At 31.0% G+C, this 17,674-nt stretch overlaps 1 protein-coding gene across 1 annotated transcript in view; it reads right to left on the bottom strand.

Moving 5' to 3' along the window:
- The window catches only part of LOC129221997 (voltage-dependent calcium channel type A subunit alpha-1-like), a 368,073-nt gene that overhangs the window by 116,373 nt on the left and 234,026 nt on the right, over positions 1-17,674 (bottom strand). Inside the window, 4 exon segments of the mRNA XM_054856408.1 lie at positions 3,338-3,413; positions 14,804-14,874; positions 16,764-16,885; positions 17,250-17,350. Coding sequence (XP_054712383.1) covers positions 3,338-3,413; positions 14,804-14,874; positions 16,764-16,885; positions 17,250-17,350 — 370 coding nt within the window.

Below are 17,674 nucleotides of genomic sequence, written 5' to 3'. Positions count from 1 at the left end.
TATATCTTTATACATAAAGGGCTAATCTCTGTCCGGATGTCCGGGGTTAACTTCAAAACTACTGGAGGGATTTTAACCATTTTTTCACCATAGATAGCTACATAATCGGGGAACAACTTAGGCTATAATTTATCGCTAAAATACTTAGTCTAAAAACGTCGTGATTGAAAACAGTAAATGTCATGTAATTTCCACATCAAATGATTAAAGATTAAACCCATTTTTATTCATTAAACCCATTGTTTCGAAAATTCGTTGCCTAACAACAGCAATATTAAAAGTAATCATAATGTAAATTTTGAAGCAAGGCCTCTCTGGAGCAAGCATGACATTGCTTTCTAAGGAATTGCATCCTCATCTTTATACATAAAGGGCTACTTCTGTCCGGATGTCCGGGGTAAACTTCAAAACTACTGGACGGATTTTAACCATTTTTTCCACATAGATAGCTACATTATCAGGGAACAACTTAGGCTATAATTTGTTCCTTAGAAACTTAGTTTTAAAAAGTTATGGTGGAAAACAGTAAATTTCATGTAGTTTCCACATAAAATGATTAAATATAAAATCCATTGTTAGGAAAATTCGTTGCCTAACAACAGCAATATTAAAAGTAATCATAATGTAAATTTTGAATCAAGGCCTCTCTGGAGCAAGCATGACATTTATTGCTTTCTTAGGAATTGCATCCTCATCTTTATACATAAAGGGCTAATTCTGCCCGGATGTCCGGGGTAAACTTCAAAACTACTGGTCGGATTTTAACCATTTTTTCACCATAGATAGTTACATCACCATATATAGAGTAAAGAAATATATAGAGAGAGGCCCTGTTTATGGTAAAAAGGAAAAAAGGAGATGAAATTGAGGCCGGAATTGTGGGGTACAGCGGTGCAATGTTTAGTGGGGTTATGATAACGTGATCGCTTCGCGAGTATAATTTTCACCAACCTCGCAAAAAAGCCGTATAAAGTAGCTGGTGGATTGGTTTCCATTTTAATTCATGTATTAATGCAATTTCAAAAATTTGCTCCATAAACTTGCAACAATATCTAAGTTTAAATTAACAACCAATTGAGATTCAGTAATGGAATGTTTAAAATCAAAATGTATCATAAAGTACTTAGCAAGAAGCTAAGGATCTTTGGATACAGCGGTGCAACTTCCGGCTTCAATTTCTTAGTATAGCAGGGACTCTCTATGAAATTTCTTTACTCTATGTGATTAAACATAAAACCCATTGTTACAAAAATTTGTTGCCTAACAACAGCAATATTAAAAGTAATCATAATGAAAATTTTGAATCATGGCTTCTCCGGAGCAAACATGAGTTTAAAGTCATTTAAACATTTGGAAACTCTACTTTTCGCACCCTGAGGGTAGAGAGCTTTAGTTCAGAGTTAAAGCTTATAGTAGAGAGCTTTTTTTTTTCTTTTTGAGTATGTGTGTATTACTTAATTAAATGAAGCACGCACACGGTTTTTTTAGTGATCTTTGTTTTTGTTAGTTCATATTTTGGAAATTCTTCAAAATTTTAATATGCTTAAATTCGTGCTTTCGCTTCTAAATGAATATTCATTGGTTCTTTACACTTATTGCTATTTTACTTTTATGGGTAAGGAAAAAGCTCGATTTTTAATCATGCCAAAGCGGTATGTTTTGAGTTCTTTCAGTTAAAACAGAAAACGAAAGAAAGTAGCGATTGTTTCTTACAATTATTACTGACCCAGGCAACGCCGGGTACATTTGCTAGTATATATATAAATGCATGTAACTCAAAAATAAAATTTGAAGAACTTTTGGCTTAAATTCTTACAATTCACAAAAAAAAAAAAAAAAAAAAAAAAACTGTCAAAACAGTTCAAATTTTTAACAAAAACCACATCTCATTCAAAATTAAGGGTTGAATGATAAGTAGAATAATTTGGATACTTTTTGGTGTTTTGAACAAAGAAAGTTGTGTACATTTTTCTTTTTTTAAATATGTTTAAAAGCTTGGTGTGTCAGGGCTCAATGCAAGCTGATTTTACTACTGTTTTTTGGTACCTTCACAAAAATCTTATTTTAAAATCGGTATTTCACAAATTTCATCAAATTGTATTTATGCAATTTTTTAGATCAGTTTTGGGAGAAGATGATTTCCTGCATTATACACAGTACAAAGCCTATTGAGCTGAGATACAATGGTATTCCCCCCCCCCCAAAAAAAAAGTTAGGAATAATAGTAAATGACATTTGCACATTTCTAACTAATGTTTAACTCTTCTAATTTTCTTTAAAAAATTAAAATGTGGCTTTAAAATGTCGCAAAATCAATGCTGATAAATAAAACTTTCACAAAAATCGAATATTGATACAATACTTTCACAAAAATAGGCAGTGATAAAAAAATTCTGGATTTGCCCCTGTATGTGTTTCTGTTTTTTTAAATAATAATAACAATAATATGAATTGCATATATAATTTAAAATATTTAACATTTTTTATGTTTTCTAAGATAAGCAGTGATGTTCCCATTTATTTTTATTAGGGTATACTCCCAGTAATTCATTTCGCTAAATATGTGTATGCGATCATATACGTAATTTGTCACTATATGAAAATTTTTGAAGCTTAAGGGTATATGCTATATGTCTAAAAAATGTTGAGAGTATACGTCCTATATGGAGTATACCCTATGGAAACAACACTGAATATAAGTAGTTAACTACATTTTAATTCGAAAAAATCTCTTTTTTTTTAAAATCCAGTTTTTCCAAAAAACTGGGGGGGGGGGGACTTTTCTTCCATGGTTTCAAAATTTCTGAAAATTTTGCCTCTTTAGATCGAAGTCAAAAAGAAAGGGGAACAAAAACAATTTCATCATCCCTCACATAATTTTAAATCTTCCTAACAAGAACAGATTTTTTTCCCCACAAATGGCACGAATATTGCAACAGCGTAGGTTTTTTGAGTCTGCTTACGGATTTCTAAAGACATTTCCCTCTCTTTTCCTGGCTTCATACATTGTAGATTTGCATCGATTCTTTGAAAATTCTTTTTGATAATCAGAAGAAAATGGAATGTGTTTATTAAAAATGACATAATTTAAAGTGGGGAAAAAAAAAAATTAAACTCTGCTCTAAGAACTTGTATCCCTACTTACAAAAAGAGAGCATTGAGATAAATTGCAGGACTCCTTTTTGATTTAAAGAAGCTGAATTAAATAAACTGTTTAAGTCAATTTTCTTATTTAATACAAAAAAAAAAAAAAAAAAAAACTCTTAGCAAATTTCACAAAGAATTTATTAAGAAAGCTAACATACTAAAACAATAAAATACATGAAAACAAACTTACGGATTTGTGGGTGAAAGGATGAACATGGAAGAATAGGGCAAAATTGGTTTCGGTCCCGGTCTCGCTTCTCCTTCTTCTGAAAACATAATTTAATTTTAATCAAGTTACAACAAATGAAAAAAAGGCAGATTTTTGAACAAAAGCAATCACAACAGATATTGAAAAGAAATCTTCTATACGTAAAAACAATGCAGTAATAAACGTTCTTTACAATGCTTTGACTGAACGTAAATTATGTTTGCTTCAGGGGAGGGAAGGTTCAATCTAAGATGCTTTAAAAATAAACAAGGTACTGTATTACCCTGCATTAGCCGTCATGCCACAAAATTCGGGGGTCACCAGATTTTCAGTAACACTTACCTGGTCCTTTTTGGCATGTCGAAAAAATCAAGGTTAGGAGAAAAAAAATACTATAAATGATATATGTTCAGATTAAAAATGAATATAAGTTCTATACATATCTTATTAGTAGGGGTAAGTGGTGTACCTCGGACATATGTGTACCTTGGACCTAGGCTGATTATAGCTCTGCTTATTAAAATATTTGAATAGCAACATGTGTAGTTAAAGTATTTGCCACTAGACGTCTCATTGCATACCTTTCTGTTTTGTTGAAAGCTCATCTGATGGAAGTATTATTAAAAAAAGAAATATACCATTCAAAAGTAAGTTTTTCCAGATACTTTTAGGTATTTTTTATAATGAAACAAATATTGTTTATTCTGAAATGAAGGTCATTCATTATACAGTCATGTTCTAGCTATAACGCCATGTGATTAAAACAAAGTTAGGCCTAACTGTAACATGACGGTCAGCAGTTTTGTTTTTTATAACAAAGTAGTGTACCTCGAACCCAATACAAGAAGTGTACCTTGGACTGGTCCAAGGTACACTCTTATGCATAGTTATTTCAACTCCTAAAATTTCATGTTCTTCAGTTTGTTGGAATAGTTGGACGAGCATTCCCACAGGCCTTCATATTATCAAATATAATCAATGGCTTTAAGGTCACAGGCTTACATATACTGAATGAAAATATTTCTCAAGATTTTGATTTCCTCCTATCAAATGTCACTGATCTTTCAATGTAAAAGTAACAAGAAAATAACACACAAAATGATTTTACTGGTGTGTCAACGTCAGAAGCTAGTACTTCTTTGCCAAGCCTTGTCACTCCTGAAGAAATAAGGTCATATCCAAAGGAACTACCGAGAAAACAATTTCATAGGAGGAGACCTAAAAGAAAGTCTTGTATTTTGACTGACACACCCGAGAAAGAGAGTCTTGAAATAGAAAAGTAAAGCAAACTAAAACAGTAAAACTACAGACTTAAGAGGATCCAGACGGGACACTGCAGCATAATCCTATGCTATTTTTCTCGGAGAAGATTGGTTACGAACATTATGACAAAAAAGCCAACATTTAGGAGAAGATTGGCGTGGAAATTTTGGCGAAAGTCATGTTTAGGCTGTCGTAGAGGCAATACGTCGCCAATACGGAAGTGCTGCTCTTTTCGCTACGCTGTGTCGTCCGCGTCTTTGGAGGTGGTGAAAGTAATTAAGCCTCAAGCCGTTTTTCGGAAGGAGGGTCGCCAGCGGGGGTGTCGTCAAGCACAAGAGAGTAGCTGTTTGTAAAATAAGATTCCGAAAATATCTACTGTCTCATCTGTTCGCAAATGTGAAAAAGCTATAAACTAAAAGCCTTAGATGCTTAAAAATATTAATTTTTGAAATAAAACAGCGAATTCGGTTGCTATAATTTGCTATTAGTGCGTTATTTTTATTACAATGTGCTGCTTAAAGTTTGAAAAGCTGCAACTAATTTAACGCATTTCAAGTTTGACTTACAATGAGATTTTATCACAGATTGACATTATCATAAACTTATTACTTTTTTATTCTGAACAACAGGGGTGCCCACCGGGGGTTTGGGGGGGGGGATTATGGCGCGAATTCCGCCATGAAAATTTTTTTTTCGGGGGGGGGGGGGGGGGGGAGATTCCTACATTTATTTCTTCAAATAGATAAATTTAAAAAATCCCTGATTTTTTTTTATTTGAAATATTTACTTTTATTTTATTCAGTTTACATTTTATTTCATTTATTTAATCAGTTTGTGTGTGTGTGTATGTGGTCTGTCATTGGAACAGAACTTTTCTAGTAAAATAATAATAACTATTAAAAATAAATAAATAAATAAAAAACATTAATAAATAAATAAACTAAAAAAAAAAACGCTTAAAAATAAAAAAAACGGAAAGAGGGTTGGGAAATTTTGATAAATTTCGGAAATTTAGAGGTGTTTTGTTGTCAAAATGTTTTTTTTTTTTTTTTTTTTTTTGGAAAAATGGAAAATTTGAATATTTACAAATTAAAATGCAGTTAGCTCGTTTTCTTAGAAAACATCAAAAATATATGTGCCATTCATATTATTCTTCCTTTTTAACAGAAACATATGCCAAATGTTTCTGTTTAAAATATTATCACGTACCTTTCTTTGTTCAAAGCTTCAAAAATTACCCATTTTATTCTAATCACTAGCTGCGTGCCCGACGTTGCACGGGCTACTTAAAAAATGAAAAAGATGTCCAATTGATGTTTTTGTATTACTCTGACATCAGTTTCTAAAGCGCTAAGGAGTAAATAAATACGCGTAATGCAAGGTTTGAAAAACACCAGTAGAACATATTTTTGTCAAAAATCTCTTTAACGATAATCATAGTTATCAATGACACAAGTTATGAGTATTTTCAATTAGCACAAAAGATGAAAATATATGCATTATCAACTATAATCTGTGCTCACGTTAAAATGAATTACATCTGATAGACTATATCTGAACTATTTATGTACAATTACAATTAGCTTTTTACATAAAATGGCACACACTTTTTGATTGATTACATGAAACTAAAGCACCAAAACTAAACAACTACCAATAGGCATTAATTTAATACTAAGTCATCAGATTCGAATTAAGCTTTAGTTAAAATAATTAAAAACAATATTTTTGTTCAACTCTGTTTCACTTAAAGAAATCCAAACAATCTTAATTTAACATGTTCTTTTAACGATACAAACTGTATTTCAAAAATAGAAACAGGAAGGAAAAAGAGAGTTATTACAATTCGAAAACTCACCCATGTGACGGGAAAAGGTCCAACAAAATAAACATAATTAGTCACATCTCCTAAATGTACCAAAATATGAAGCCAGCGAATGATAAACTTACACTACAATCAATAAAGATAGCTAAAGGAACAACTTTCCTATGCTGAAAAAAGTTAAGAACGTTGAATGCAAAAATTAAAAAAAAGACAGACGATAAAATAAAGGCTATGTCCGAATAGTGCAACCAATTTTAAACTAATTTAAAATAAAAATTCTAGATGGAAACGTTGTTTTAAGATTTGGACAGCAGCCAAAAAATATCTTTTAAAAGAATTATTAGAATTTTACTTGCTCACCAATATGCAAAATGGCAACAGGAAAGAAATAAAAATTCCTGAATAACGTTATGTTAATTAACGTTTTAATTAATATCTCCGCTAATTAAAGTCTCACAATTACGAGATTGGTCCTATTGTTTTCTTTGGAAATTTTCGAATTGATCGGTACCTCATTTGACTCTCGATTCGCAGCGGTTCTCGAGAAGATAGATCTTCAGACAGACAGACGCGAACAGATTTTAATATTATAGTGGATAATTCATCCGTTAGTTTTGAATGAAATGTGAAATTATAAAAGCAAAGTTCTACATTCTACAGTACTAAGCATCGAGTCTGCTGCTGATTCATTTTAAGTGCAATTTATGAAGAGTTAATTGAAAGTGCCCATATAAAACAAGAAATCAATGAAACGGAATCTAAGGACTAAAATGTTCAGCGAATTTTTGCTGTTCGGAAGGACTTTATTAATTTCGTATTTTTCCCCCATTCTTCACTGTTTTTCTACTGCATGTACGAAACCTACAAATCAGCTTATCACAAACATTAAATTAAAAATTATATATTACCATAAAATCTGATTTCAAAGAATCAAAATAGAAAGATCTTGAGATAAAACCGTTCATTTCATATACTTATGCATTCGATATCGTGTTTGTACACTAATATCTTTGTCTTGTTAAATTATTTTTTTATTTCATTCATTTATTTATTTATTTTTTTTTCCAAATTAATTTTTTAGGTCGAGAAGTAGCGGGTAAAAAAGAAAAAGACAGTGTGAGAGAGATAAAATTGAATATTATAAGCAAAAGAGTTTAAAATTTCAAATACTCAAGACTCTTTTAAACCTATTGCTGATTGAATGCTAATCACAATCAACTGAAAGCACTACATCATAACTTACTCATTTTTAATCATTATTGAGCAGAAAAGAATCTGTTCAATAAATAAAAAATATTTTAATGCACACTTTCTCCTTCACGCAATAATTCTAACTTTAAAAGATAGAAGAGCAAAATAAAGAACATAAGAGAAGCAGAAGAAAATCATCTTGCCTGCCCCTGCACGTTGCTTTCTTCGCCACAAACGGGTAACTCAAATTGTAACTAACCAGAGAGGTTCCAAAGCTCTTTCTGTGGATCGCTATCCGATGTTTTCCGTTTTTCTCGGACACCCTACCAAGTTTGTAATAAGTAAAGAGTAAAATAAATCAGGTAATTTAATACTTTCATTTGAATGTTCCAAAACAGAGTGAATCAAATGGTTAAATTTTACTGAAAGCGTTCTAAGATTTAAGGAAAATGTCACGGGAATGAAGATTTTAGCAGTCTTAAAATATTGATTTTAAAACATTAAATAACGACAAAGAAAATCTTTATTATTGGCTAATTTTTATGATTGACTCAGTTCGATAGGCTTAACTCCATTAGAAACAATTTAAAGTGGTGGGATATTTTATTCATGCTCTAATTAATTTAAGCGTTACGAAATGCAAATCTGGTAAATTCACAGTCTTTAATAATGAAAATAAATGTAATGTTTTAATTGGAAGGGCAAATTTGTTGTTTTGACAATATTTTTCTGTTTGGTTTCGAATTTTTCATTATTAAGTAGTTGCATTAGCATTACCTCCAAAACTATTTAAAAACTTAAATGATGTTTTGTAATCTTTGTGTTCATTTTATACACATTTATTTAGCGATCAATAATTTAAATACTAATAACAGTATTAAGCAGAAGTACTGCATTAATAACAATGTCCACTTTTATTACAAAATTCAAAATGGTGGTGGGGTAAGGGGGGAGTCTTAACACTCTTTTATTTTGTACATTACTTCAAAATGTTTCTCGCTAAACGACCACAGTAATCGCCTCTGGAAATTTCAGTAGTCATCAACTTGAGTCAAGCAAATGTTTCATGTATGAACATGCTCTAAACATTTTAGTACTTAATTAAATTCCTAATTTATACCTTATTACATTTACTATAATTAGAAAAATTAACTTCTTACAAATCAAATGCAGTTTATTTTTCTTACAAAACATCAAAAATATTAAACATTCAAAAATATAATGCAATCCATATTATTCTTTCTGTTTCACAAAATCATATGCGAAATGTTTCTATCTGTTTAAAAAATTAGCACGTAGCTTTCTTTGTTCAACGTTTCGAAAATTACCCAAATTATTCTACTCATCATTCATCCGTTAGTTTTGAATGGAATGTGATTTCTGAAAAAGTTCAATTCATTTTTATTATTATTATGATTTCTTATATTTGGAAATTTTTAGACTTTCAACCCAACTGCCTAAGAAGTTGAAACGAAAAATTGAAAAAAAAAAAAGGAAAGAGAAACCTATGGGAAAGGGCCCTACAGACTTTGTTGTAGGGGGGCCCAAAACTTATATATCCGGACCTGGTTTCTTTTATGAAGTTTCTCTCAACGTAACTATAGGACTACAAGCAAATAATGGTGGAATAATTTCTCTTCAACTACATATTGAGCTAATAATCAAAATATTTGAGGAGAATCTCCTAAGATTGCTGTTCTAAATTTAGATTATTTTTTCATTGCGTATTTCTTACTTACAACATAAATGATTCCTTAGGCATTCCTTAGACAATGATTCCTTAGGCGAGAGAGATTCGTTATGTCATTTTAATTGAAGTAACTATTGGGCTACAAGAAAATAATGGTTAAAGAATTCTGGAACTACATATTGAGCCAATAATCAAAATTAATCTTATCTCAGTTCGTATTCATATGAATGTACTTTAAATAAAGTTTTAACATAAATCACTTTTGTGAGAATCAAGATTTTTGTTCAAAAGCATATGAGTAAAATCCTTTTATTATGGAGAATTATATACCAGGAATTTTTATGGTATACATTTGGATATGGCGTTAAGGAATACTACCGCTCAATTTATATAAAAGGAAAGTTCTTCATTCTACAATATTGGGCATAGGATCTGCTGCTAGATTCATTTCAATTGCAATTTTAATTAAAAGTGCCCATATACAACAAGAAATTAATGAAACGGACTCCAATGACTAAAATGTTCAGCGGCTATTTGCTGTTCGGAAGGAATTGTGACTTTAAATATATATATATATATATATATATATATATATATATTCATTCTTCACGTGTTTTTCAACTGCATGTACACAAAAATTCAAAAATTGAATTAAAAATTATAATTTACCATAAAAATAGTTTACGAAAACGAGATAAAAACAGCTTGGGATAAAAAAAATGTCCATTCGGGGGATGTGGAAACATTTTTGTTTGCAAACAACTCCTTGTTTCATGAAATTAATTTAGTTTTATTTATCTTAAATTAAATTTTTAGGTTGAGAAGTTAGGGAAGCAAAATAGTATATTATAAGCATAAGAGCCAATTAAACCGACAACTGCTTGAATATTGATCAGAACCAACTGAAAGCACAACATTGTAACTTGCTCATTTTCAATCATTATAGAAAAGAAAATTACACCTGCAATTGTGAATGAAGTACGGTAAATCGCAAACACCTGTCCGTCTGAATCAAGTTGGCTCCACAGAAACCACAGAGAGGGGTCATTTACTACGAGTGCTTTTCTTTTGCTCGCCCAAAAGGACCCCCCCCCCCCCCCCCATTCCCACATTGATGTCCAATCGGCCGATCGGCCGGTAATTCATAGGAAAATTTGCGAGTTGCTAGGGCAGAACTGCGATCCGTAGGAAATACGAAATAAAGTATCAAAAAACGAAAGCGCGAAAAAACAAACATCAAGATTTTTTTTTTCGGAAAAAAAAAAAAAAAGAATTACCCATGGCGTAGCCAGAAATTAATTGTTTGTTTGTGCCAGGGGAGAAATTGGAAAGTGAAATTTAAGTGTTTGGAATAAGTTTTAAGAAATCTCGTAAGAAATTTATAAAAATAATTAAACTCACTTGTTCCTGGCTGATAGTGTTACAAAACGTTTTATAAATAAGCTAGCCAGCTAGTTGCCAATACTAAAGTTTTTATATACTTTCAGGCAAATATATGCAAGATACAAGTAATAAAACCAACTGGCTGGCAAAATTTGAAAAAAAAAAAAAAAATGTTAAGAAATGTAGTCAAAAATAAGAAGAGCATTCCCGGAGTTGGAGTAGGACTGCTTTTTTTCATTAATTTATTTTTATTTTTATGCAACTGCTAATGGGAAGGAAAAGTTAAAGATAATTGTACTTGCAGCAGGAAAGAATTTCGATACTGTCTCAAATGTTTTAAAAAGTTGATGTGTAAAGAAGAAAATCATCACCTTTTGAGACCACCTAAATTTTTTTTTGTTTTTTGCAAAATGCGCAATTACTAGGGGACTTACCCTGCCTTCGGATAAATACCCCGCAAAAAAAATATTTACCTTCCCACCCTACATCACTAATTGCGTGTATTAAAAATAGTTTGAATAAAGTTTCATCATGAAGTACCGGGGAGCAAATGCAAATGAGCAAGGCAACAGAAAACAATATTTTGATTTTTTTTTTTTTTTTTTGCTTAGTTATCACTTAAACACCAATAAAATAAATAAATATTCTTAACTTCTCAGTTTATTCTTCCAAACATCCCTCATGCTTCCTTTTTTTTTTTTTTTTCATTTTGGATATGACTAACCTAGATTGCGAGCTTTAAATCCTGAATCATTGAATTGCTTATACTTCTCCAATTATGACATTGAAAAGAAAGAGTCTTTGGTTCACGATATGTTTCTTTCATAATTTCATCAAGTCTTTTAATAAAAAAAATACTATAAACTGTGTATCAGTTTTACCAATTATTTCATATTTAGATTATGAGAAAAAAAAATCCCGTTCACTTTTTGCATTTTTTTTTTTTTTTTGTAATATACCCAGTTTTTGGCTATTTACCCAGGCCTTGGGTAAATACCCGGGTAAATACCCCAAAAATATGTACCTACCCGCTGGGTATTTAGCCGATCCAGTTCACTACACATTTTATATTTTATTTCCTTTTTAATTTTTTAGTTACTATTGTAAACTTAGTTTTGGTAATTACTAAAATATTGCAAGTTGCAAATTTAAGGAATAAAATAAAATATTCATTTAAAAAAATTTCAACACACACACACAAGACAAAGCTGAATAAAAGTCAACTTTTGCTGTTCACCAGTAGTTGCATAGTTTTTACTGACTGTTTGCAGCTTCTTTTACTTTTGAAAACCATTTTGTAATTGAAATTACTTTTCAATTATGTTTATTGATTGAAAGATTATTATGTATCACGTCAGTTTGTTTGAGAAAAAACTTCTTTTTTTCATGTAAATTTTTACCTATTTATAAATTTTGTATGATTTGTTGGAATTCAAAATCTATTTTTTTTTGTAATTAGATTTTAAAATGTATGTCCTCGGCAACAAATTATTAAAGTTAAAACTCTGCAATTATTTCCTGTGTATCACTAGTCATTGTTGTATTAATCTTTTTCTTTAATTTATAGTAGTTTCTCAGCTCGTTATGTTTCGCTTTAATTTGAATTTTCACAAACACTAATGCAAAAAGTTGATCAGATGGTTGCAATTTAATTTCCCTAATTCAGATATTCTTGTGACATTTGCATTCCGTGAGTCGTTTTTTTTTTTTTTTTTTTGTTATTATATTATTTCTTTCAATTCATCTCATCAGAAACAAGCACTCGCTTTGTCATGACTATAAATAATAAAATACTGGAAAAAGTCATAGTTTCTGCGTCAGCTTTATGTTTTAGTTTTGGGAACGCTTCTTTTACAGGCATTAAAGTGAGCAGATGGGAGTCAAATTCATCAACTTAAAAGTTACAGCATGCATTGCACAACGGTTAAGTAAGGGCTAAGGGGGGGAGGTGAATGTGCTTTCACAACCATCCGATAAAAATGTTGAAAAATTAAATATGTTTATTTTTTGGACTATTTATGTATAATATTAGAAGAAAAGATAGAAGTGAAATATGCTTGTGAGTAAAAAGTCCATCAATTCCGCAAGTGTACTTTTCTTCCAAACGTAATTTAACTACACAGTTGGATTTCAACAAAACAAATGCCCGCTGCACACATCTGGCATCCATTCTTCAGAAAAAAAAGCCAGGAATAAAGAACGATCACAAACTATCTTGCTATCATTGATAGGACATCGGGGTGGTAATTAGTATCCCGTGGTGTCTGTGGTCATGTGTTCCCCTCAACAAATCTTGCGCCCCTCTTTTTTCTTGGAATTCCGAGTCAAAAGCTATAGCAACCCAAGCAACTTCTGAGCCAATTCCGAGAAACTCCAATTCAACATTGGCGCCAAACGCGTGCTCACTTTCCCTGTATATTAGCTTTTGTGTCACACCATCATTATTAGAAGTCGTTGTTTTCTCGGCAATACACTCACGCAGTGTCCAATCTTCTTACTTTTACTATCTTTGGTAAAACCCCCTACCAAGCCAGGTAAAAAAACTTTATTATTCCTCAGAGTCTGAACTTGAAAATATCAAAAGATTTATATGAGGATACCGATATTTCAAATCATCATTTTAATGAGCTGGAAGATCCACATAAAGTCAATATTTAGATTGGTGTTTTTGTATTGGTTAAATTGTCTGGCAAGAAAACTATCAAATGTTTTCATGCAGAGATTATTTCTACTGCTGATGATGGATATGAAGTGTAATATCTGAAAAAGGATCCAAACTGTCAGAAGTTCACCAGAGAAGATCCTACCCTTTATGAAGTTGACAAAAAGGATATCATATTCAAGCTACCACACCCAATATTAACTGGTGGATCTGAAAGGCGGCTCGAAAAGTTAACATTTGGAATTGACTTATCCGATTACAATCTTAGCTAGAAATAAGTGAAACTTAAAAAAATAATCTTTAGTATGGTTTTCAGATACTAGAGCGCCTTGTTATTTTATTAAAAAAGTAAACCGTAATAAGATAATAAGATCTAAATTTTTATTTATCTTTGAAACAAATAAAAAATGTGTTTCTAAAATTATGTGTGGTTTACTGATTGATAAATAGTGATGTTCTTACTGAAAATCACGTTTTCTTTACTTGTTAATCATTGGTCCAAGGTACACCATTCCAAGACCCAAGGTACTTCACCGGTGGTGTACCTCGGTACTAACTGCATTCTTCTGTTTTTTCTTAAAAATGTAACTGAAATAAGTTAAATAAATATTTAAGAAATTTATATGTTGTGTAAAAAATCATAAAGTTTTAACTAAAGGTATTTGTGTTTGGATTTGGTAAATAATCATGAAATTAAAAATGGAAAAGTGAAAATTGGTCCGAGGTACCCCATCTTCCCCTATTAATAAACATTTTAATTTTGTAAAAATATTTACTAACAATGTCATTTGTTATTTTAATACGAAAAATAGTGTTTAATAGTGAATAATTTTATACAAGTTAAATTAAAACTAAGTAAGCAAGCACTTAAGCAGTAATTTACTGCCCGCTAAAGAATTTGCCATAGCTATTCAATAACTAAAAAATAAACTTACCTCTCTAAAAGGAACCTAAAATAATTTATTTAAAAAAAATTATGAATGAACTGCAGTGACGATGATTGCTTCTGAATCGATTACTTTACTGGCATATAATTAAATTCATTCATAATGACCTACCATAAATAACCAGCACATATTATAGGCGATGCAGTTTTTTTTTTTTTTTTTGAAAAAAGGTTACTTTTGGGATTCAATTATTTTTTTCCTTACAGTGATTTGCTTTCTGATTGGAACTGAATGGGGTAATTTACTTTTGTTTGTTGCATAATAAATTTCGAGAAATCCGGCATGCCAGAAAATTCAAATTTCCCGGCATGAAGGTGAACCTCGCCTTTTTTCGGCATGCCGGTTAATGCGAAGTAATACGGTATAATACATCACACCACAGATTCTAGTTTTGGAGATGAACATTATTAGAAAGAGAGGTCAAAATGCAATATTCAGTGCCTAATTATAGAAGATTTGCTTATATGAACAATAAATGAAAATATACCTCCATCAGGGTTATTTTCTTTCTCTTCATCTCCCTCTGATTTATCAATTTTCTCATTGCTTCCTTTTTCACTGAAATTGAGAAAATAAGCAAGTGAACATGACTGGAATAAATAAGATAGAAAGTAATAGTTTTTCATGAGCAGTGTATCTCTGAGCTGGCTCTAACTCCTTGACCACAACAAATGATTTCTTGCAAGCAAAGGGCAGGGCTTCACTATCAGTTTGGTTACTGGCTACTAAATATTAGATTTGTGCATGAAAGCGGATGTTCCCATGCCATACCAGTCTAAACCTTGCTTTGTTAGTATGTTCAATGTTAGTATGTACGGGATGAGTGGGTACAGGGAGACAAGGAGAACAACGAGTAAACAAATTTATTTTCGGTTTGAATATTTCCAGACTGCTAAAATTTTTGGAAAGTCAAGTTGACATACTGTGTTCAAAAATACGATGTATTTTCTAGAACAGTATTTTTGAAAAGAAGTTGCTTTCAAATCTGGTGCATCAAAAAGTAACTATGTCATCATAATTTGACCCCATCAAAATAAATTATCTGCACTGTTTCTAAACTATTAGAAAAGCTTTAAAGACTGATATTTTAAATCTTATATTAGCCTATTATTTAACATTCTTTTAGCAGTAGAATGATTTTTTTTTTTTTGTCTGGAAAAGGCACCGAGTTTATGTATTTCAGTATGATGGAACAGTAAGACACCATTACTTTGTGAATCCATGCATGAGCATTTGTTGTGTTTAGTTGTAGTACAACTAAATACAACAAATAACTATAGGAGCATTGCTCCTATAGAATTTTTATACTAAAAGTGGAGTAATTATATATTGAATTTAATTTAATTACGACTATTCAATTGATGCAATAATAAATTAAGTTTGAAAGCCCTGCACAAAGAAAAAAAAAAAAGGAAGCTTGAATGGAATTATGACTATTATAGCTTAGAAATATGACAAATATTTCCATTTTTCACTAATTCAATTTAAATTTCCACACAGGATACAGTGAAAGCATTGCATCCTCATAAATTGCTACATCACAAATTGACACTTTTAACCAATTTTCCAATCCTGAATCATCTAAATCATTCTTTATCAGTCTCAAACACATATGTGGTAAATGTCACTACTGTGTGTCAATATTACATAAAACTTACCTTGCCTTACAGTAGCAATTATTTATGCTTTTCCAGGTAAATTTAGATTCTTTCAAAGTTTGCTAACTCGAAGAATATATGTCTCACTGCTCCCACTTACTGGGGGAAGAGTGAAACACATAAATAATTGCTTGATGGTTATTTTGATAATGAAAAAACGTTTTTATCTGGTTTACAGAAACAAGTTTCTAAATATTTGACCGCAAAATTGAAACATTTTGACAAACCGCCTGTATCTGAGGAACCCTGAATTCGGGAAAGAGTGGAAAAGTTCAGTGGGGGTTAAATGGCGAAATGATCTGTATGAGTGAAACTCTTCAGGGGTTGCAGCCGGATTCTATACGACGGCTATGAAGTCTTTTCGAGAAGTTTCAGAAAGTAGTTTTTCATTCATGAAATTAAATTAAGAGACGAGCCACATACTGACCAAGGGCAGTAGGTTCGGCACCCCTGACCTAAATAATAAGTTATTAATAGTAATTCAATAAATCAGCAATTGATCTAGGGCATTTATGAAGTTAAATAAAATGCCTTTTATTCTAAAGTTTTAGTTTAAATGGCAGCAGTAAGTTTCTTTGCGAAATTTTCAAAATATAGATTTGAGAAATTATCAATTTTTAGATATTGAGTTAAAAATACACTAACTCTCATTTGAAAAATGTGAAAGCATTTAAAATAATATTCATCAAGTGTTGAATTGATGGTGATGAAGAGAGGTGAGAACAGAAACAATATATCAAAAACAATTTAAACGAACAAAGAACTGAAGGGTTTGAAAAATATACTTACGGGTTAAAATTTTTCCCCTTTTCTGCATTGTTCATGGGAGATGGAGGGCAGATATTGACCTGAGGAGGATCACTTGACATTTGCAAATCTTTCAGTTCTTTGTCTAACTCTTCTTTAGCTCTCTATAATGAAAGACGTAATATAACGTAATGTACCGTAATACAACGTAAATAATGATGTTATCAGATTGAATTGCAGTTAAATATTTTAATTGAGCAAACAGCAACACAACCTTGTCCATAAAAATATGAAAAATGCCTAAATGGCAAACTCTCTTTCTCTTTCTTTTTAAGAAAATAGTCTGTGATAAATAGAATAATTTTTTTAGAGCATGAGAACGAACATCATCTTTTGTGATCAAAATAAATAAAATAATTTTTCATAAACACATCACTTTTTAAATAAGTGATGTAGACCACCTGCTGATAGTCTTTCAGCTACCGAGTGAGCAAATGCTAATTTTCTTATATAGCAAAATAAAAATACCTCTTTATCTTCTTCGGCTTCTTCCGCTTCTGCGGCTGTAAGTTCTTGTGCATTTGCTAAATTATCAACGGCGATAGCCAAGAACACATTCAGTAGAGTATCTTGATGAGTTAAGGAATATCATCCAAATATTACGTATACTCAGAATAATTTTAGCATGTAGATACAATACAAATTTTTTAAAAAAAAATGAACAATAAAAGAAACCATTATTTTTTATTACTTTAACTACATATTTCATTAAGAAGTTGACATTAAAATAGGAATGAAAACAGCCCAAAGTCAAAAAAGAGGAAAATTGCGCTGTTTAAAATTTGAATCCTTTTTTTTTAAATATTACACGTGAAACTATACATAGAAATTGATATTATGCTGTCTTATGACATTATATCAGTGTTGCCAACCTTGGAGAAACAATTTGAGGA

The sequence above is a fragment of the Uloborus diversus genome, chromosome 5 (assembly GCF_026930045.1).
Source record: "Uloborus diversus isolate 005 chromosome 5, Udiv.v.3.1, whole genome shotgun sequence".
In the NCBI taxonomy this organism is placed as follows: Eukaryota; Metazoa; Arthropoda; class Arachnida; order Araneae; family Uloboridae; genus Uloborus; species Uloborus diversus.
The sequence above is the reverse complement of the archived record's forward strand: the minus strand, read 5'-3'. Positions and strand labels throughout refer to the sequence as shown.